The sequence below is a fragment of the Galleria mellonella genome, unplaced genomic scaffold (assembly GCF_026898425.1).
Source record: "Galleria mellonella isolate WM207_F2 unplaced genomic scaffold, CSIRO_AGI_GalMel_v1 utg121, whole genome shotgun sequence".
NCBI lineage: Eukaryota > Metazoa > Arthropoda > Insecta > Lepidoptera > Pyralidae > Galleria > Galleria mellonella.
This window is the reverse complement of record NW_026441983.1, coordinates 3698480-3722474: the sequence shown is the minus strand read 5'-3', so window position 1 is coordinate 3722474 and position 23995 is coordinate 3698480. Positions and strand designations below refer to the sequence as shown.

The 23995-nt window shown below is 36.6% G+C and overlaps 1 protein-coding gene across 1 annotated transcript; it reads left to right on the top strand.

Annotated features, from left to right (window-relative positions):
* The first annotated feature begins 1057 nt into the window (after positions 1-1057).
* LOC113510048 (uncharacterized) lies at positions 1058-23826 on the top strand. The gene is made up of 7 exons (XM_052898281.1): positions 1058-1259; positions 9284-9421; positions 12174-17825; positions 18069-18247; positions 19052-19269; positions 20708-20913; positions 21347-23826. The coding sequence occupies exons 1-7, from the start codon at positions 1210-1212 to the stop codon at positions 21402-21404; spliced, it is 6501 nt and encodes a 2166-aa protein (XP_052754241.1). The 5' UTR covers positions 1058-1209; the 3' UTR covers positions 21405-23826.
* Positions 23827-23995: the final 169 nt, after the last annotated feature.

Sequence of the window (23995 nt, the reverse complement as noted above, 5' to 3'; positions counted from 1 at the left end):
TAGTTTTAAAAATTTAAGCATACATATGGACGGATAGACAGCGACAGCGACACTATGTAGTGATAGTGATAATAGTGATGATAATGATGATGATGAAGTAATGATGATAGTGATGATAATTACGTAGAACCATAGTAACACTTAAGGATTCGCTAGTCTAATAAAATGAGGCATTAAAACCTTATACAGGTGACCCGTTGTCATGTCCTAGCATTTATTTATATATATATAGAGCAAAATTATAATGATGTGAAAACTATTTCTCTATTTATATACAAAAAGGTAATTTAAATATTAGAAAAAGTTTATAACTATTTTATAAATATCAGAAGATATATATGTAGTTAATTATCAAAAACATTTTCCAAATCCAATTATAAATTAGATATAATACACAATATTGCGCCTTTTTCCTTAAGTGCTCTTTGCAGCTAAAGTGATCGAAGAAAATTTCAGTTGTCACCGTTAAAATGTCACTTTAGGTAGCAAAATTGTAATGTATTATTTTGTAAATAAAATTATATAAAAAAATTAGGTAAGCAATGTGGGTCTGTTATACTAATGCCTGAAGCAGTGAGTGTAGGATACTATGCAATTATCATCTGGCAGACTATTTGTTCTGTGTACACGACTCTTTTAGCTATTACAGCAGTAACAGTAATATTTATTATGTAAGTAGTTAGACGAAAATGAGAAAAATTATCTTTTTAATTACATATTGATGTATATGTAGCAAAATTATTTTTTTTTTCCATGTAGGTAATATTGTCTTTTAAGGTCTCTCAGGACGTAAGCGGAGAAAACCTTAAAACTAAGGATCTCTATTTTTAGTATAACACGTTTCGTGTCTTAAAGATTTCCTTCAGATACTAATATAATAAAAAAAATCTGTATTTATTTCAAGTTTGCTAATCCAATGGATTATTATATACACATCCTTATAATTATAGTCTTTTTCTTATCGATACCCTTTAAAATATCCATAAATTGTTATGGTAACACTAATGCGAAATAAAAAAAAAGTTAACATTTAAAAAACATTCAATGTCAAATTTGAATAAGTTACCGTTTGTTGATTTGTTTGTTTGCTTTTGAATGTAATTAAAAGTGCTGTTATTCTGTTTTATATGAGAATAGTTATTTAGTATAATGTTATGAGAATTTACTATACAGTATTTATGAAATTAATGGTATTGTTACTTGGTAAAAATGGATGAGACGCAACAAAGCCGATCGTCCGAAGCTTCTGCCGCCGCTACGTATGTATATTTAATAAAATATTAATTTAACATAATTATTATCACGTTCCTGCCCTTGTTTAATACCGTTTGGGTCTGAATAATATTTTATCCTCTTCAACTCATGTTTGCAACCATCCTATTTGCTCTCTTACCGTGTCAGATTTGATAAAAGTTTTTTTATTTGGTAGATGAAAATAAAATTATAACCAGTGAAGAAGATAGGTGAAAATTAACAGACGTAGTGTCGGTTGACCAATCGAGACGAATTCATTGACAATTTGTTACAATGATTTTCAGTATGATTTCCTGGCAATGAGGCTATTGCAAATTATAACATACATACATATCTTTTAATTTGACCCTTCTTCAGCACGTCGCCTATTCGGTCGACATATGTTCGTCTAGAGCGACCTCCATGGACATCTCCATTCATTCTTGCTCGATAAATCTCTTTCGTAATTCTTCTTTCATCCATCCTCTCCAAATGACCAAACCAATTATAACAGTTATTACAATCAGTTACCTGCCTATAATTCCATATTTATATATTAAAACAAACCTGCCTACAACTTCATCTGTAATTCTACATTTGTATGCTGCCAATGTAAACTGGGTGTCATTATTTATTTAATTATCATTACCTGCAGTTTACGGATGATTCTATAGTCAATTATAATTTTTGTACATGTCAAATTATTTACAATATTTAATATAAATACTTAATTATAAGAGATTAAGATTATACTTTGAATTATGGTGCAGTAAAATTCTCATTAGCTTTGAAACCTCTGTTAAATCCTACTGCCTCTCCCTTTAGTACTATTTTCCTATGTTCTCTCATCATTTTGCTCTATCATTCTCTTCTGTTGTATATGTGCTATTAAATATGTGTATGTTTATGTATATATTTGTTTTTTTTTAATATATATAATTATGTTTGTATATATTAGTGTATTATACAAACTGCACCACCTACCCTCTATCTGGAAGAGATTGCATAGTGTTTTTAATATTTACTATAATTATTGTTTTTTATTTGGTGCAATAAAGTGTTAAATAAATAAAATAATTTTACATAATAATAATGCTTTTTAAAAAATAATATAATTTAATAATAAACTTTGTATAATACAATAATTTTATCTAAATGTAAAGTAAAATTTCATCGAAGATTCATGAATATAAGTAATCCTATTGTTAAGACGGTATCCCACTGTGTACCTGATGATCAAGTTATTTGTAATAAAATTATTTTGTTATTTTATTAATTAATGTTTGTATATTGTATTTAAAAATAATTAATTAAAATTAAATTATTATCATAATGAATGTAAACTATGGGTATTAAAAATGAATTAAAAAAGATTTATTATTATTGTTATGTATAAAAATAATGGGTAATTTGATTAAGTCAATTGATGTGGGTACCTGTGTAATAGTTATGACAATTAAAATAGTTTTGCTTCCAATCTCAACCAAGTTGTATCTTTTAATGGCGACTGATGAAAATAAATGTAATTATGCGAAAATGACGTCAAATCTTACCAATATAGTGCTTCCGGGACATTTTAATCCAAAAACAGATAAATGGAGGGATTATAAAGAGCAGTTATTATGTGCGCTCGATGCCGCGGGTTATGGTGAACAGAACATCGATAAAGCGCGTTCATTGTTTTTATCTCAGTGTGGAAAAGACACTTATGGCTTAATTGTATCTCTATTAGTACCAAATCGACCAACTGAAGTGGAATTTTCCCATATACTACATGTTTTAGACAAATTTTATGAACCGGAAATTAATGAAATTTTACAAACGGAAAAATTTCATAAACGTCATCAATTACAAAATGAAAGCGTGCAGGACTTTGTAGCAGCTATAAGTTTATTGGCTGTTAAGTGCAACTTTTCGGACTTGCAACGTCAGTTGAGAGACAGACTGGTGTTAGGGGTTTGTGATATACGCTTGAAAAGAGAATTATTGAAAACAGAAAAGCTAACTTATGAAAGTGCTTTACAAATGTGTCTCAATTATCAAGCTACATGTTTGGATTTATACCCTGATAACATCCTGCAGAAGCAAACTCCGTTCCATGTTACGGAACCTATGGAAATTGGTAGGATAAAGTCAAATGACTGTCGACATTGTGCAAGACTACATAAAACTGGTGAGCGCTGCCCGTTTGTGAAAGCAAGATGTTACTTTTGTAAACGTTATGGGCATATTGCATCTGCTTGTGAGAGGAGATTGGCGAAAGTGCATCAGACTACAGAATGTGGGGAGGGAAGCTGTAAGTCCTTGCCCGAAGAGATGTTGGGGGTGTATAATTGTACAGAAAAGTACCTTCCAGCAATTAGAGCTGATGTGATAATAGATGGTGTGAGCCTTTCCATGGAAATTGATTCTGGAGCTTCGAGAACAATTATTTCAGAGGAAACTTATTACAAATTATGGGTAACACCACCCCCACTGAATCCTACCAACATAAAATTAGTGACATGGACACGTGAACCACTGAAAGTGCTGGGACTGGCTAATGTACGGGCTAGTTTAGGTAACAAGGAGGCACAATGTGAGCTGTTGGTGATAACAGGCAAGGGACCAAGTTTATTAGGAAGAAATTGGTTCAACCCTCTGGATATACATGTTTCTGGATTGTGCTGGTCTAATGAAGAGTTAGCATCCTTCATAGACAAATTTCCTGATTTATTTAAGAATGATTTAGGAGAATATATTGGTCCAGAAGTTTCATTACATGTACGACCTGAGATGGCACCGATGTATTTTAAAGCTCGACCAGTACCATTTCCACTTAAACAACAAGTGGAAGCTTCTTTGAAACAGATGATTAATGATGGCGTTTTGACACCAGTTAAGTATTCAAAATGGGCCACACCAATTAGAGTTGTTAAGAAAGATGATGGCACACTCCGTATCTGCGGAGATTATCGTGCCACTGTTAATGCTGCTATAAATACAGATACATACCCACTGCCCACATCAGCTGAAGCTTTTGCAAAGTTAAGTGGAGGACGTGTGTTTAGTAAATTGGATCTTAAGCAAGCTTATACACAGGTGAAGGTGGATAAGGAGACAGCTGAACTGTTAACGCTTAACACTCCTATGGGACTCATGAGGATGAATCGTTTGGCCTTTGGTGTGAGTGCGGCACCAGCAATTTTCCAGCGATTAATGTCAGCAGCCCTTGTAGACATGGAAGGAGTAGCATGCTTGCTCGATGACATTGCTGTATGTGGGAGAAACATTGAAGAACATAATGAAAGGTTATGCAAAGTTTTAAGCAAATTGAATTCAATGGGATTTCGTCTTAATGTAAAGAAATGTGTATTTGCATCAGACAGCATTACCTTTCTGGGACATATGATTGATGGTGAAGGACTACATCCATCTCCAGTAAAGGTCAAGGAGATTAAAGAGAAACCAGCACCTCAGAGTAAGGTGGCGTTACGGGCATTTTTGGGTCTTTATAATTTTTATGAAAAATTCTTGCCTGACAAAGCGACGATTCTTGAACCATTGTATAGGTTATTAGATGCAAAACGACCCTGGATATGGGGTGAAGCCGAACAAGTGGCCTTCAACAAAGCTAAGAATCTTTTATCATCAGATTTGACATTAGTTGGATATGAATTAAACAGAACACTGCTATTAATTTGTGACTCCTCTGATTATGGTCTAGGAGCTATGATTGTCCATGTGATGGATGATGGATCAGAACGACCGATTATGATGGCTTCACGAACTCTTCAGCCACATGAGCGGCGTTATGGACAAATTGACAAGGAAGCCCTGGCAATTATATTTGGTATCACAAAATTTCATGAATATTTGGCAGGACGTAAATTTGATATTATTACGGACCGTAAGCCGCTTGTTGGTCTGTTTAACCCTTTAAAACCTATACCTGACCAAATATCACCAAGAATGTTACGGTGGTCGCTGAAGCTTGGTTGTTATAATTATAATATTAAATATAGGCCAGGGAAACTTATTGGAAATGCAGACGCCCTTAGTCGATGGACAGTGCCTAATACGTCTGCAGGGGAAGAGGAACGTCTAAGAGAAGTACTTTTACTTGATGAGCAGCCAGAGGGGTGGGACCTTGATGTAACACGGATTGCAGTAGAAACTAAGAAAGATCCAATTCTACAGAAAGTTATGTTTCATATACTACATGGCTGGCCCCGTTCTAGTCCAAATATGGAAGTGGAACCATTTTGGTCTCGCAGAGAGGCTCTTTCTCATAGTAAAGGATGTTTACTATGGAGCAACAGAGTTATTATACCCAAAGCACTGCAGAGTAAAGTTTTGGAATTATTACATGCTCCCCATGCTGGCGTTGTTCAGACTAAGGCTTATGCTAGAGGATATGTTTGGTGGCGTGATATGGATCTACACATTGAGAGAATTGTGGCAGACTGTGTGCATTGTCAACAAGTGAGAAATAATCCACCAAAAGATCCACAGGCTTGGATACCGTCGGAGAAACCTTGGGGTCGGGTGCATGTAGATTTTGCAGGACCCTTCCAAGGTAAAACATTTTTTGTACTGGTGGATAGTTATAGCAAGTGGTTTGAAGCCGAGATTATTCCATCAATGAGCAGTGAGACAATTATTAATGTATTAAGGAAGATTTTCGCTGCACAAGGATTGCCTGATATATTGGTATCTGATAATGGCAGGGCTTTTAGTTCTGAAGAGTTTAACTCTTTTCTGAAAAAGAATGGTATAAAGCACAAGTATTCACCCCCGTATCATCCTGCGACTAATGGGCATATTGAACGTGCTATACAAACATTTAAAAATAAACTTAAGAAATTTTCATATGCCAATTGTAACATATCTTGGCCTGAAAAGCTATCGAAAGTATTGTATCATTTACGCACAGTACCGAATAGCACTAATAAAACACCAGCGGAAATTCTAAATGGCCGTCGATATAGAACTGCTGTTTCCAATTTACACCCTAATTGTGTACCAGATGATGCCCAGAAGCAACTTGAAGCTGTAGCCCAACAGTCTCGAAACAGAACGTTTAATATAAATCAAGCAGTGTTAATTCGGGTTTATGAGCCAGGACGGAAATGGCTCAGGGCTACCATTGTGGAGGTTGAAGGTCCAACCACATATAGGGTGAGAACAGAGGATGGGGAGATACATAGGCGCCATGTAGATCAGATTTTATCACGTGGTAGCAAAGAGCATACTATGCGCCAACGTAGACCATCCTGGGATCAACCAGATGATATTGTACCTGAGGCTTCGCCTGAGATTGAAATACCAGACCCTGATTCCTGGCCAGATATAATTGGTATACCTAGGGAATCTGTGTAGCGTTCATGTGTTGTGATTAATATAAAGAGTATCTTAGTCTTATGTGCTGATTTCTGTATTTGTAACTATTATAGATATTAATTGTACTTCAAGATTATAGGGGTGAGATATGTTATGTATAAAAATAATGGGTAATTTGATTAAGTCAATTGATGTGGGTACCTGTATAATAGTTATGACAATTAAAATAGTTTTGCTTCCAATCTCAACCAAGTTGTATCTTTTAATTATTATTAAATATCAATTTTGTAATTTAAAACATAATGGTAAATAGAAATATGATAATTATACACGCCTCGCAAAAATTAAGGGAACATAAAATTTTTTGAAATTTTTGGGTGATTTTCAACAGGCTGTATTTCAGTGAAAAATAATCGTACAGGAAATTTAAAAAAAGGGGTTTGAAGCTTGAAAACTCTAGTTTTCAGATTTTTTGGTGAAAAAATTTTTTGAGCTCCGGTTTCCATGCAATTCTTAAACAAACTGAAAATAATTTTTTTCTAAATTTTCTAGGTTTCGTTTTTCACTCTATGGGCATGGAAAATTTTTTTCGAGCTACTCTATTGTATAGGTCTCTTAGCGTGTTTATTCAGCTTCAAAAATCGCTTTGAATGGCTCAATTACGACCATTTGTCTCCGAGATATCGAACTTTGAATGCAAAAGCATCCTTTTCCATTCAACTGCTAATATCTCTGGAACTACTGGTCACACAGCAAGCGGGCGCCGAGTTTCTTTATCTGCATAAAATTTCCAATTAAGCACAGTCAAGAGTTAGTGAAGAAAAAATTTTTTTCCACCTCTAACATTGAATTGAAAAAAGTGGAAAAAAGTGACTTTTTCTCCTTTTTTGGTTACTTGGCTGTATCTTCGCTAATATGGGCGGGAAAGCTAAGGTTTGAGGAAAATTTTACAGTCTATTGTTCCTTAAAGAACCCCCTAAATCCCTGGAGCGATCGGTTCAACGGTTTTTCCCGGACCAATTGATTGAAATTTTGGAAAAAATAAGGGAACAAGGTTTTTGTCCCTTAAACTCACCCTAATCCATTCAAAAATCAATAATTTCATTTGTTTTTCACTTTTTACTCAATTTTTTGTTTTTTATAAATTCATAATCAAAAAAAAAAAATCGAAAAAAATCAAGAAAATTTTTAAGAAAAATTTTTGCTTGCTGTGCGACCAGTAGTTCCAGAGATATTAGCAGTTGAATGGAAAAGGATGCTTTTGCATTCAAAGTTCGATATCTCGGAGACAAATGGTCGTAATTGAGCCATCCAAAGCGATTTTTGAAGCTGAATAAACACGCTAAGAGACCTATACAATGGAGTAGCTCGAAAAAATTTTTCCATGCCCATAGAGTGAAAAACGAAACCTAGAAAATTTAGAAAAAAATTATTTTGAGCTTTGTTTAAGAATTGCATGGAAACCGGAGCTCAAAAAATTTTTTAACCAAAAAATCTGAAAACTAGAGTTTTCAAGCTTCAAAACCCTTTTTTTAAATTTCCTGTACGATTATTTTTCACTGAAATACAGCCTGTTGAAAATCACCCAAAAATTTCAAAAATTTTTATGTTCCCTTAATTTTTGCGAGGAGTGTATATAATATAATACAATGTCCAAATCCATTTTAAACCAAATGTAAATATATATATTAAAGATATGTCATAGAAAATGCAGTAATCACAGCTTATAGTGTCAACCAATTTTTCCAGTCTATCAGCTAAATTGTCTATATTGTTATACCAAGTGAGCATATTCCCAATCAAGTGCAATGCACAATTCATGGGTACGCGAGCAGCATGGCTCGTATGGGAATGTGGTTTTTGTAGTGAAGCTTTCCTCTTCTTACTGCTGCTATCTATCTCCTTTCATTTAACACTCATATGTTCTAATAATGTAATTTAGCAAAATAAAATGTGTTGTGTAGCTTGTATCAGACTAGCTTTTTGCCAGAGGGAGACTTTGTACAAAAGTCGATTGCTTGGGTATCTCTGTCCCATTCGTGTTTCTACGGTGAAGCAGTTGTGTTTGCATGGCTGTGTTTCAGTTTGAAGGGTGGGATATGGCGTGAATTTACAGGGTACAGAGGAATAACACCGGAGTCCTCAGGAATGGCAATGCACGGGGGGTATCATGGGCGAAACAGTATACTCTGTTATATCCATGGTATTGCTCATGTCTATAGGCGACGGTTACCACTTTCCATCAGGTGGGCCGTCAGCTTGTTTGCCATTCTAAGTTGCATTAAAAAAAAATCAGTTTATGTCATGTTGAAACATGTTCTACCTACATTAGTACACTTTATTATTTAACAAAGTATAAAAGTTTCCCACATCACCCATTTCACCACCGTACAACCCGCCACAAACTAAAGTTTCATCCCAATCATCTGGACGAGTGGCGGTCTTCCACCGTGCGTTTTTCAAGGCACTTTCTTCCACGCACAACCATTCTTTAGAATCAATTTCCAGCAGTAGTATTTCCGAACCGATACGACAACATAACCTTCAAGAAAAAAGTATATTCCTTTTTAAAAGGCCGGCAGCACACCTGCAATGCCGCTGGTGTTGTGGGTGATCATGGGCGGCGGTAGTCACTTACCATCAGGTGAGCCGCATGCTCGTATGCCCCCTGTGTTGTAAAAAAAAAATCAATATATATGACAAACACCTATTCTTAAATATCTTACAGAAGGAAGAGGCGTTCGTCCATTTTAAAGAGTCAGCGTCCGCCACGAACTCCATTTTCAGAGGTGGAATTCAATGTTGCAACACCCACCGACACAACAAAAAGTCGCCGCGTCAGTTTCTCTCGGCGAACTGGAGTGGCGTGAGTTTCTTCATGTTCTCATTTTTGGAGTTCCGTACCTCCTAAGAAACGGAACCCGTATACGATCACTTCGATTTCTGTCTGTCCAACCGTCTGTTTGTTGGGGGGAAAGGGGTAGTTAGCAATGGAGTTTGACAGCCCCATTGCTAGTAATATCAGGTCGACCTCCACGTGGTTTCCCCTGGAAACCATCATGAACAATTCTTGTTGAATTCGTCACGATGGACTAACTGACCTACTTCATCCTCACCTACCATCCTTCACTGGTGCCCCGCCGGTGTATACCGATAGCGCGGGTGAGGCTACCATTCCATTATCACTCATAAAAAAAAACCCATTTTCTTAGGAACGCATGGAGGTATTAAGTTCAAACTAATATCATACACTCAGGTCTGCAATCTTTTAAAGCAAGAAAAATATCAAGCTTCTAAATCGACGCAATCAAAAGATACGGCTCTTTATGTTCCATTTATATCGCATATTTTGACATTCGCAAAGGGAATCAAAGCCAAAATCAATAGGGTATTTCTCGTTGACCTAGAATCGTGAAATTTGGCAAGAAACAATGTCGTGTAGCACAAACAAAAGGAGGAAATCCGAAAATCTTTAATTTGCAGCTATTTCACAAAAAAATTAAACTTTATGATTCTGTACGGAAACCTCGTTCCGCGAGTCCGACTCGCACTTAACCGGTTTTTGCTAAGCCAGTATGAGAATGTCGCATTAGTATAATAAATAGTCAATATTCGAATAGAATTGAACATCTTGCATTGTTTCTAATCTTCTCATATCTTAGAACCAGAATGGTTACGCACAGTGCGGTTTCTTGGAGGGGTTTTTTTTCGTGAACACAGAATGTCGAATGATCTTCTTGTCGAGGCTTTCCCTAAAGACTACAGTATGGGATTCGTCAAAAAGGACGTAGAAGAATTCTTAAGGGTTAGCAACGCGCGTGACATCCCTAGTTTTATTGGCGTCCATAGGCTATGGTTACCTTGTTTACCATCAGACGGGCCGTGTGCTTGTTTGCCACCGAAGTAGATAAAAAAGAATGTTTCTAATAGACTTTTGTATTTTATGCACGAAAAATTATTAATTCACTCTTGCGCCACCTGCCCATTTCTGTTCTCCTTTAACCAAAGGTTGTCTGTAAGAGATTGCCCTAGCGATAAGACCGCCTTTTGTACCTTTATGTGTATATTTCAATCTGTATTTATGTTACTGTATTTCACTTGAATTATTCACTTGTCATTGTATATTTTTATTTATGGTGCAATAATGAAATAAATATTTTTTTTTAAAAAGTGCTCTTTGCTAGCGGCCTAAAACATTAATCGTGCAGTAATATTCTTATTAAGCTGTCACTGAAGATTTGCATTTTAACGGCGAAAAGGTATTTAAGAAATTCTGAAATATGAAGTAGGTACAAAGTTTTGAGTACGTCTAATTAGAAACATTGCAAAATGTCGCAATTATCTGAACTGTGACGTTGTCTTATCACCTTCATACTGAAGGTAATGGTAAAAGTTCTGAACGCTCTTAAATGTGTCAGGGATTCCTTTGCCAATAGATATTTTTTACCAGAGGGAGACTTTGTACAAAAATCGATTGCTTGGGTACCTCTGTCCCATTCGTGTTTCAACCGTGAAGCAGTTATGTTTGCATGGCTGTGTTTCGGTTTGAAGGGTGGGATATGGCGTGAATTTACTGGGTACAGAAGAATAACACCTGAGTCCTCAGGAATGGCAATGCAAGGGGGGGGGGGGGTATCATGGGCGAAACAGTATACTCTGTTATGTCCATGGTACTGCTCATGTCTATAGGCGACGGTTACCACTTTCCATCAGGTGGGCCGTCAGCTTGTTTGCCATTCTAAGTTGTATAAAAAAAAGATATTAGGTATTGCAAATGCCAATCAACACACATTTATTTACAAAACTTCATTAAAATTGGTTAAACATCCTGATACGAGATTGTTATATATTAAAATTAAGATGTATATATACAACTTGGTGAAGGTGATTCCCATGAAGTGATAAAATTTGTTCAGTGCTATGTGATCATCACAATCTGAATGCAGTAAATAAATGTCAAAATTTCATTATTATTCAAGGGTAAACATACAGATGGTAAGTGGTAACTCATTCATCATTTCTCTGGTCATTTGTAGATATGAACAAACTTTGTAGGTAGATACAAACCTTGGGACAGTAGATATGGACCGTTATTAAAAGGTCTTGGCCCATCAAATAAACTGATCAATTAAACAGTTATTCCTATTTCTCATAAACCATAACCTATGCAATGTGAAAGTCGAAAAGTTAATATAGTCAAACCACGTGCAATATCAAAAATATCTTGTGTATTCCTTGTTGAAAAGATTGCAACTTTTATGTATACAGGCCCACTGTAAATTGTTAAAAACTAATATGTTTTTTTATAGTTAATATGTTCGCCGTGTGGTCCCGGCATAGAATAGGCCACCACTTCCTTTCTCGTGGGTATCGTAACAGGCGACTATGGAAGGGCAGCAACGCCCTTCTTAAAACGTTTCTAAAGCCTAACTGTGGCTGCCAATCCGCTTGCCAAGCGTGGCAATTATGTCTAAACCCCCAAGGCTTATTTATGTTCATCTGTGGACAGTTAAAGACTGATATGATGATTGTTGATGATGATGAATGTGTTTTATTTATACGTGGTTTTTAGTTATACGTGGCCTGAACAATATAACAGTTATTTTTCAATTCCCCAGAGAATTCGTAACGAACGAAGCGACGACAACTTGGAAAAACTTTTACGAAGAACACAATAAAACATTGGAGTCGTCAGGTAATGACTCGGAAGGTCATGCGCTGCGGCCACCTATCGGACACTTAGGCAAACGTATCTTTGATCAACAGTTCGAAGAAGTGGAAGTAGAAAATTTCCTCACGTCACTCGATACTCTTACCAATAGAAATGTTAACTCTTCGTTTAACAATGCCAATTTTACGGAACAGTTAGTATCTTTAGACTGTGCTGATAATAAATTACCAATGCCCAACAATAATTTCGAGCTAAGCGCCTTTACAGAGCATCAGAGCAAGGTATTTGGCGATGACCTTATTATACCCACTATGGGTGAAATGTCAGGTAAAATTGATGTCAATTTCTCAACAATGCAAACCATTGGAGGTGATGATAAAGACGATTTGGATGAAATACAGAGAGATTTAATGAAAAAGAAGAATAATGTTGTAGGTCTTGATTATTTTAAAGGTGGCAGGGATATATCTGAGTATATAGAAGTGGACTTAAATGTGACACATGCCAATTTAAGAGATGAAGAGTCAGACATGTCTATAACTGATACAATTCGTTGTCCAAAAGTTCAAGATGTATCCAAAATCAGCAACTCCAGCCAAGTTAATCTAAAGACTAACTATAATGATGATTGGGTTTGCGATAAAGAGAATATTGCAATTAATCCTTATATCACTCCGAAGGAAACTCTTAATTTTGCTATAAATGAGGAATCCGATAAAGTTCTGGTTTTTGATGGAAAACGATTGACTGTGCAGTCTGGTAAAGAAGCAGATGCTGTTTTAGGTACAAAAAAAAGTTATCAGCAAAATTCATCTTATAGCACAAAACGGAAAACTGTAGTAATCAATGTAAATGACGATTTACCCAATTTCGGAGAAGTGTCATCGCATTCTCTTTCAAGAAATATCAGCAAACATAGTATGCTGTATGATGACGATGACTTATCTCTATCACAGGCTTTATCTAATCCTATATCGGAGAAAAGAAAAACGATTCTTTATGAAGAAAATGCTGGAAATATATCAGTTACTCAAGCTGTGCCCTCAAATATTATACTGTCTGAAAAAAATAATATAGATCCTGAAAGAAGAAGAACTGTTGTTTACGAAAATGATACTGGAAATATATCTATTACGCAAGCAGTTTCTTCAAATATCATCATACCTAATAAAAAAGAAACTACAGAAAAAAGGAGAACAATAGTTTATGAGAATGACACAAGCAATATATCAATAACACAGGCTTTACCTTCAAATATTATGTCTCAAAATGAAAATTTACATATGCCTGATAAAAGAAAAACGATCATATACGAGAGTGATTTGGGCGAAATTTCAATGACACAAGCAATTCCTACTAACATTTTAGCAGTCAATATAGATAAGAATAAAACACTAAATTATGATAATGATGTATGCGATATTTCCATGACGCAGGCAGTTCCCTCAAATCTTATATTGTCCAATAAAAACGAAGAACGACGTAAAACAGTAATTTATGAAAATGATACTGGCGATATTTCTGTAACTCAGGCTATTTCTTCAAACATTATATTGCCTAATAGTCAAGAATCTAAGAAAATTAAAACTGTATTTTATTCTGATGATATGGCAGATATTTCTCTCACACAAGCTGTCGATCATAATGTTTCTTTACCAAAAACTGAGACATCTGAAAAAAGAAGAACAGACTATGAAAATGACAAGAGTAATATATCAGTTACTCAAGCAGTGCCTTCAAATATCATATTAAATCAAAGAAAAACAATTGTAGAAGAAGTAACAATAAAAACGTCTCAAGTTGATGTGAGTGAAAAGATCATAATATCCAATGAAGACCTATCTAAACGACCTTCGTTTATCAAAGAAAAAAGATGTACTATAGTTTTTAAGAATGATGATGATATATCTATGACACAAACTGTTCCTACAAATATACATCCAGTAACAACATTATTATCAGAAAAGAAAAACTCTATTAGTCATAGTGAAATGGAAGTGATATCTCAACTCCATTCAACGCCATCTAAAATTGAATCAAATGACAAAAGAAGAACGATTGTCTGTGAAAATGATACAACGAACATATCGGTCACACAAGTTATACCTACGAATATAATTTTGTCCAATACTCATGAAACAAGTTCTAAAAACAGTAAAACTATTATCCATGATAATAATGTATCTGTCACACAAGTAAATTATAATAATTTTTTATCGGAAGAAATAAATGGACAGTGTAAAAAGGCTTCTGATAATATTAATGCTCCTATAATTGAAATGTCTAAGAAGCAAATGGATATTAAAAGAAAAACGATAGTATTTGAAGCAGATAATGATAATGCCGACATGTCTGTCACTGCAACAGTACCTCAAAAATTAATAAAAAATAATATAATAGAACCAGAGAAAAAAAAAACGATTACATATCACGACGAAACTAGTAATTTATCAATGACTAAACCAATACTTGCTAAAATAATATCCATTCAAAACGAAATACTGGATACATCAAAAAAGAATAATGTTGCAGATCTAAATCAACCCACAAACAATTCGAGTTATGAACAAGTGGTAATGAATAGTGCCAATCAAGACGTTTTGGTATACCAAGCAGTCACTCATGTACAACAAAGTTCACCAAAAATACAGACAGAAATAGAAAAAGGTTACTCAAAACTAGAGGAACCAGCATCTAATACCTGTAATAAAATGAGCTCGCGTATAAAATTAGAAAATGCCAATGATTTTGTAGAAGCTATACCAATGAGTGATCATGAAGACGAAATAAATGAAGTAATTACCCAAACAATGTCAAATAATCAGTCGATAAATACTAAAAATATCCATGAAACACCTCAATCGTTATCCAGATCAACAATAAATATAGAAACCAAAATCCAACCTGATAATGAAATAGCACAAAACATTGAACTGGAAACAAAATCTATCCTTAAGGATCTATTAGATATGTCAGATGCTTCTATGGAATCTGCTATGGAAGATAAAAACTTAATGACTGAGAAACCATCAAATTGTACTTCAGTAAAAACTAATACAGAAAGTTCATCAAGTGAAATTTTCATAATAAGAAAAGATAAAGAAGGAGCTCAGACAGTGGAAAACGAAGAAAATATAGATGACAATTCTAAACCAGTTGAGGGTGAGAAGTGTTTAATGTTAACCAAAGAATTGCCTAAGTTACAAAATCCATCTCTACCGTTGGAATACAAAGAAGAAATAATTCCTGAGATAGTTAATGATCTGCAAAAATCATTATATGCATCTAAAGATTCTATAAAAGAAAAGAGTCCGTTGAACAACAGACATCATAAGAAAATTGTTAGTTCTGATCTAAATGTAGAAAAAGGAAATTCGAATAAATCACAGAGATTAGATGTTTCTAAATTTTCTAAAAGCTTCAAAGAAGCGGACAATACTAAGGAGTTGCTAGACATGCTTTCTGATTTTACTGACAGGCGAAATTCAGTTGATAGGAAAGAGACTGAAGAAATGTTACCCAAAAAGGTGAAAGGCAATATTGCTTTAGAAAATAAATCTAGTATAGTTGAGCTGGAACGTTTAAGTATTGCACCAAGAAAATCTATAGTCATTAGTAGAGAGGATTTAATAAAAAACATATCAATGGCTCAGGCAGCATTGCAGATGTCAATAGATATGGATGAGAGTGACAGCATTGATGAAACTATCGACACGCCAATGGAAGAATGTACATCTCATAAAAAATCTATTCGAGTCAGTAATGAAGTGGTAAAAACCTTGCATTTCGAAGATGATTCAGTAAGCGAAAACAGTATCAAATCTGATACACAAGTCTCGCCTTTGAAAAAAACTGCATTTGGTGAGACAACTTATATGAAAGAGAGCAAGGCAAAAGTCATACCGAGCTATTTAAAGGATGTCTCAGATGGATTAAAAGCACTTATGACCGATTTAGTCAAGCCCATGGCTGACGTATTACCATTCGATACAGTTGATATAGATAAATGTGTTAAAAAAAGTCCCTCAACATGCAGCACACAAATCCAAGCAAATCTGATCACGTCAAGCCAAGTTGATATGGACATTGAATTATATTCTAATACAGAGTCAGCTTTCGATCTCGACAAAACATCTATTCCCTCAAGAACATTTAATGTTGATAAGACATCGCCCTATAAAAGTTGTATGAAACAAACGTTACCATCAGAATCTGAGATGATAGTAGATGATCTCAAAGAAGTTTCCTTCCGTCCTAAGCGATTGTCGATTGAACAGACCGTGCCCGGTAAAGTTCTAGTCTTTGACCACGAAAATCCGCTGAACAATGTGTTACTTGTTCCGACAGAGTATCCTGAAGTCCATAGATATAACCCTAGCAAATCTAGTGAGACTTTATGTGGTTCCGATCGGGATCAATCCGTGCAATATTCTTCAGAAGAACTGAATAACAAGCATATTTCCACTCACGGCAAAGTAGAAAGTGTTAATTTGTTACATTCAGTTAAACAATCAGGCGATACCGACTCTGAAATACCAAACACCGAAAGTTTAATTTCTAATATCAGCAAACCACAGTCTATTGATCAGAGTACAGATGTTGAAGCCACGGAGGTCAAAAATACAGAAGTCAACACTGTGATTGCTATGAAAGGGAACAAGGAACTTTTAGAAGCCAATTCGTCTCTTACATTAGTGGACGATGCGCATGCACGTAGCATTTTCGATATTAATCTTGATACTAGAGCCACTGCTTCGAAAAATGACGTATCCAAAAGAGAAAGCCAATCGCTCGTTAAAATAATATACAAGCAAGAACAAATACCTAACGCATTAGATAAAATCGATTCAGATCTCACATCCAATGACGAAGAACAAAATAAATCAATAAAAATAATGAATAATCCCAAAAAAAGGAATTACAGTCCATCAAATAAGGATAAATATGATAACCGTACGCTGTCGACCATAGATATTACACCGAAACCGGTTAGTAAGATGCAGAAAACGTCTAACACTCCAAATACATCGAAAAATATTGGCAGTAAACTAAATTTATCACCCGAAAAGTTGATAGCTACCGCAGAGAAGGATGAATCTAAATCCGATATGAAAGAAGAACTAGAAAACTTCGATACGAAGATAGAATCGAAATTAGATGTAAAATCAACAAAAGGAATAAAGTCTCCATCGAAATCTAGACAGAAACATAAAAAGCCATTAACAGATGTGACTGTACGGCAATTGGTGACAAAGTATGATATAAATCCGAAGGTAGATCAAGAGCTGAACAAGCAGATTTTGGAGGAATTAAACAAGTGTAATTCAAAGGCACCGAACACAGTACAATCGGATGTAAGTGTTAAGAGCCCAGATATAGTTAGTTCGTTTACAAGCAGTAAGAATCAGATGGAGATGCGTGTGGGAGAGCAGGATAGTGCTGTGACGACGTCGAGCAATGCCGAAACGATGTTGAGCCAACAGAGGGAGTACCGGTCGTTGTGGCGGCCAGAAGTGTCGCACGAGTCGAGTGTCGACGTTAGCGAATGCGAATCGAGCGCCAATGTAGTTACGAAGATCGACATGCTTCCTTTTATGGGGTAAGATTTTTAATTTTTACTAATATTATAAACTAACCTTCCATTCTCGTGGGTGTCGTAAGTAGTAAATGACAGGAATAAGGGACTTATGTGGGAAAGAAAAGGGGGAAGGACACTGCAGCGGCTCGGGAGGCTGGGGTCGCATACCCGTATACCCTTATTCTAAAATTGGACAGATTCCTAGATAAGGACACCCCTGACACCCTACCTCTAATATATATATGTATATTTTACTGTGTACAGGAGCCACGAATGCGAGTGGGAGTCATCGGGCGCGGACATGTGGTCGTTCAGGCTGCTGCACGGCCGGTTGCGGTTGACTGTCCGCCTCGAGCACCGCCACCACGACTCTACGCGCACCAGGGTCCGGGCGGACACGCCCGTGCTCAGCGCCACCGTAGATACCACGTATCATGCGAACGGTAGGTTCATTTCTAACTAGCTTTACACGATACTTTAAAATACAGATTTAAATATATACATAAACTTACTTTTTTTTAAAATTTATTTTCTCCACAAATTTTACAGAAAATTACAGTTACATGAAAAAAAATACCGTAAACTAGATCAGAGATCTGTATCTCAGAAATCCAGGCCCCCAATTCGGACACCATGTACACCATTCGTTTTTAAAATTTGCAAAACCGAATATACTAAACAAAATAAAATGTGTTTGTGTGTGTGTGTGTGTGTGTGTGCGTGCGTGCGTGCGTGCGTGTGTGTGTGCGTGCGTGCGTGCGTGCGTGCGTGCGTGTGTGTGCGTGCGTGCGTGCGTGCGTGCGTGCGTGCGTGCGTGCGTGCGTGCGTGCGTGAGTGCGTGCGTGCGTGTGTGTGTGTGTGTGTGTGTGTGTGTGCGTGCGTGTATGTGTGTGTGTGCGTGCGTGCGTGCGTGTATGTGTGCGTGTGTGTGTATGTGTGTGCGTGTGTGCGTGCGTCCGTGTGTGCGTGCGTCCGTGTGTGCGTGCGTCCGTGTGTGCGTGCGTCCGTTTATGTGTGCGTGCGTGCGTGCGTGTGTGCGTGTGTGAGTGATAAAATATTCATATATAAATATATATATAGCAAACACAAGTAAATATGACGAATCCAGTAAAATATAACAGTACAATGACAAATAGTAAGTACAGTGAGAGAAAATGTGATTAGACATGTCCTTTAAACGAAGCTAAGGACTGAGCACTCCGTAACTACTCCGTCTTAGATTTTATTTTGTTGATTACAATGACCAGATAAGAAGAATTCGGTGGCGAGCCTGTGCGTGGGGTTCGCGATGGAGGCGATGCGGTACGTGGTGGGCGAAGGCTGCGGCCGAGCTGGTGATGTGCCCGGCCTGCTGCGGCGCTGCGCCGCTGTAGCCCGGGTGGCGCTGCGCTGGGGCCGCGCCATGCACGAGGCAAGAATGCACCTCGCCTACACGCTTACCGACGACTGCTGCTTGACGCTCAGGGTACTTATTTTTTTGTTTATTTAATAAGGTTTTTTTTTAATAGATGAAAATGGAATGGTAACCTCGCCTGCGCTATCGGTATACACCGACGAGGCACCAGTGGAAGACGATAGGCGAGAATGAATGCAGGTCAGTTGGCCCACCGTGATGAGTTCGACAATAATTAACCATGATGGTTTCCAGGGGGAACCGCGTGGAGGTCGACCTGAGAGGGTCAATTGCTAGCAACGGGGTTATTAGACCTCATTACTAACAATTCCTTTCCCCCCTATTTAATAAGGTTCACCTACAACTTTCACAGTAAGTAAGGGTATAGTCGAATAACCTTAGATTATAAAGGGAGGAGGGATTGTTAGTAATGGGGACCTTCATTGCTAGCAATATACCCTATTAAGTCGACCTCCACGTGGTTCCCCCTGGAAACCATTGTGATTAATTTATTCTTAGATTCATCACGGTGGGCTAAATGACCTGCCTTTTCATTCTCACCTATCATTCTTCACTCGTGCTCCGCCAGTGTATACCGTTAGCACGGCCGGGGTTACCATCCCATTATCCTCCATAAAAAAACCATAGGCCTATTAATGGAATGACTACCCTGCTTGCACTATCGGTATACACTGGCTAGGTACCAGTGAGGAATGATGTAATAGATAAATTAAGTTTCTTCAGGGTCGGCGATGCGCGCGTAATTTCCCCTGGTATTGTCAGCGTTCATAGGCTACGGTAACCGTTTATCATCAGGTGGGCCGTATACTTGTTCGCCAATTCAGTAGTATAAAAACAAAAAAGTAATTAAACTAGATTTGTATAAGGTTTTAGTTTTTATGAGTGAGGGCATTAAGGTTTCATTCCTCCATACAATGTTATTTTACTGCCATATTGCATCCTAAGATATAATATTTGTTACATTGAATTCACTTATTATATTACAAGTACTTAGTAAGTAACCCTGCGGAGTGAGGCCCTGGTGACCTGTAATACAGGTATTCCTATACCTACCTCAGGCACCAATCCCTCACAATTATATTTATAATTTGATTACTTTAATATTTTTTTATGCAACTTAGAATAGCAAGCTGACAACCCATCTGATGGAAAGTGGTAATCGTCGCCTATAGACATTAGCAGTACCATGTACATAACAGAGTATACTGTTTCGCCCATGATACCTCCCATGCGTTGCCATTCCTGAGGACTCAGGTGTTATTCCTCTGTACCCAGTAAATTCACGCCATATCCTACCCTTCAAACCGAAACACAGCCATGCAAACACAACTGCTTCACGATTGAAACTCGAATGGGACAGAGGTACCCAAGCAATCCACTTTTGTACAAAGTCTCCCTCTGGTAAGCATTCATCATTGTATTTAACTGTGATTAATTGTAAAGTTAAAATAAATCTATTTGTTATTATTAAACATGATCCGTGGCACAGGTGGCGAACATGGCGATGCGTTGCGTATGGGAGGTGCGCATGCGCATGGAGCTGGTAGTGGAGCGGGCGGGCGGCGCGCCGTGGCCGCGGGCGGCCGCGCCGCAGCTGAGCAGCGTGCTCGGCGGCCGGCCGCTGCCCGCACGCCCGCTGCAGCGGCTGCTGGTCGCCGCGCGGCCCGGCTGGGGGCACGTGCCCACCGCCGTCTGGTCAGTACACTGGTACACTGCACTACAGTGCCATACACTACAGTATACTATACTACATTGCAGTACACTACGGTAAAGTGCCCTATAATTACATAACAATGCACTACAGTACAGTACAATACAGTACAGTAGAGTATATCATATTATGTGGAGTACACTACGGTAAACTGCCCTATAATTACACAAGAATGCATTACCCTATAGTAAAATACATTATACTGCAGAACAGTACATTATAGTACAGTAGAGTATACTATATTACATTGAAGTACACTATAGTTAAGTATACTATACTACAAAAGAATGGACTACACTTTCATTCTCATATCGGTCATTAAATGTCCACTGGTGGACATAAGCCTCCCTCTTAAGCCTACTCTGTACTGGACTACACAGCATTTTTATTTATTATTTTGTTTTTTTTTTTTTTTAGGAAAATCTTCAAGTACCTCAAACACAAGACACGAGACGACTTACATCTAGGCATGTGAGGCGCGTACCAACGTGTTCATACAATGTACAATACATATCATTAGTAATGTTCCTTAATTGGTATTTGACCCAACATTGGATACAATGCTAGTTCCAATATTGGCCATTGCACTGCGTGCGTTGTAGTATGGTGTAAGTGACAGATTGATAAAACTATAGAAAAAGGTAAATGAAAAGTAACTTACGGATTTAACAAATGGTTTGATTGTAATTTTCCAGAGGGAAAGGAGACTTTGTACAAAAGTCGTCCGCGTTAATAACTCTGTCCAACTCGTGTTGCTGTTTTGAAGCAGCTATACTTTTCATGGCTGTGTTTCACATTGAAATGAGATATGGGAGTGAATTTATAGGCATAATAGATAAATACATATATGATTTCTTTCCATTACTTACAGCACAGAAATAACATTAGACATTGATAATTATGTTTTGGCAACGCATGGAGGGTATCATGGGCGAAACAGTATACTCTGTTATGTCCATGGTACTGCTCGTGTCTATAGGCGACGGTTACCACTTTCCGTCAGGTAATAATTTGCAGTTAGCAGTAAAAACTAATATATATATATATATATATATATAATCAGCTTTTATAAGTACACATTATATTTTAATGTAATAACACACCGGTTTAACTTACGTATATTTAAATCGATAAAGCTCGACTAGTTTCGTTATCAATTCGTGACCCTTAACCCTCAGGCTCGCACTCGCATCATCACTACAACATCGCTAAAGACTACATTAAAATATTAGCTCTCATCCACACCATACTACGACGTGTTGCAGAGTATAATGCATTGTCCATTATTATACTGCTGTTTGCGATCTCTACCGTTTTTCTTTCACTGTTAAAATAGTGTACGATTTTTGAATGCTAGTTTTTTCTTGTTTGTACATAATTATTATTGAGATGTATGTAAAATACATACTCGCATACTTAAATTTCGCCTGTTTTTTTTTATACAACTTAGAATGGCAAACAAGCTGACGGCCCACCTGATGGAAAGTGGTAACCATCGTCTATAGACATGAGCAGTACCATGGACATAACAGAGTATACTGTTTCGCCCATGATACCCCCCATGCGTTGCCATTCCTGAGGACTCAGATGTTATTTCTCTGTACCCTGTAAATTCACGCCATATCTCACCCTTCAAACCTAAACACAATCATACAAACACAACTGCTTCACGGTTGAAACACGAATGGGACAGAGGTACCCAAGCAATCGACTTTTGTACAAAGTCTCCCTCTGTTTAATGTTGTTAAGTTAGAGTAAGCTAATTTAAGTTAACTAAGCATGACAGATATTTTTTTTATCATCATTTTTTAGCATCACAGAGTAATAAAACATGTTAATAGTGTAAAGTGACAATTTGTATTCATGTGTTTGATGATCAAATGTTTGAACCCATATTTGCAACAATATTTGTAGCATACTGGAATCAAACATTTGCATCAAATCTACAAAAACCTTGGCGATGGACAAAAGTTCTCTTATTTGTAAGTGAAGCTATACGCCCGTCCTATTCATACTTACAGAAGACATATCGCTGTCCTTTTTCTACACCATTAAGAGAGTTATCGAGGTGCGGCAACATTGGAATTTGTCAGTTTTCGAAAATGAATCAATAACTTTCAATATTTTTTATGTTTATTTAAAAACAAATGAAAATTATAAATACATTGTACTTTGAATCTTTTTTATTAGTAAATACGAATTAAAATTGACAAATGTAGTGTAGAAATAAATAATTATATATTGGTACTGCTAAATGTTTTTTGTTTAATAAAAAAAATTAAGGCAGATTATTTTATGTACGGATCTTTCGGTGTGATCAACTCGCGTTTCTCTGATTATGTTTATTTGTTGTAAAATTATTAGGTATAATGATAAAATTATGTTTTCCACACTCGAAAAATGTTAATTTCAAGCAATGTAGACTGATTTAAAAGACCCACTAAATAAAGCCTAATAATAGAATCTGTGTTATTAATTTATAATACCTTTATATTTAATCTTTTTTTTTTATACAACTTAGAATGGCAAACAAGCTGACGGCCCACCTGATGGAAAGTGGTAACCGTCAACTATAGACATGAGCAGTACCATGAACATAACAGAGTATACTGTTTCGACCATGATACCTCCCATGCGTTGCCATTCTTGAGGACTCGGGTGTTATTCCTCTGTACCCAGTAAATTCACGTCATATCCCACCCTTCAAACCGAAACACAGCTATGCAAACACAACTGGTGTTCACGGTTGAAACACGAGTTGGACACAGGTACCCAAGCAATCGACTTTTGTACAAAGTTTCCCTCTGGTGAGTCCCTCTCCTTACAAATGTAATAGTGAATTTTGTTTGATGCTCCTTGGCGCCTTATGGCTTAAACAATTTGTTATTCGTTCATTCATACAATTAAAAAATAATAAAATATATGTGTAAACATATGTAGTATATCTATGTTACTGTAAAATTCCATACATTGGTAAATCTTTTAGTAGTAAATCTTAGGACTTACCAATGTGAGGATGTGAGTTGGTAAATGTGAAACATGAACATGTCTAAATCTAAATTTATA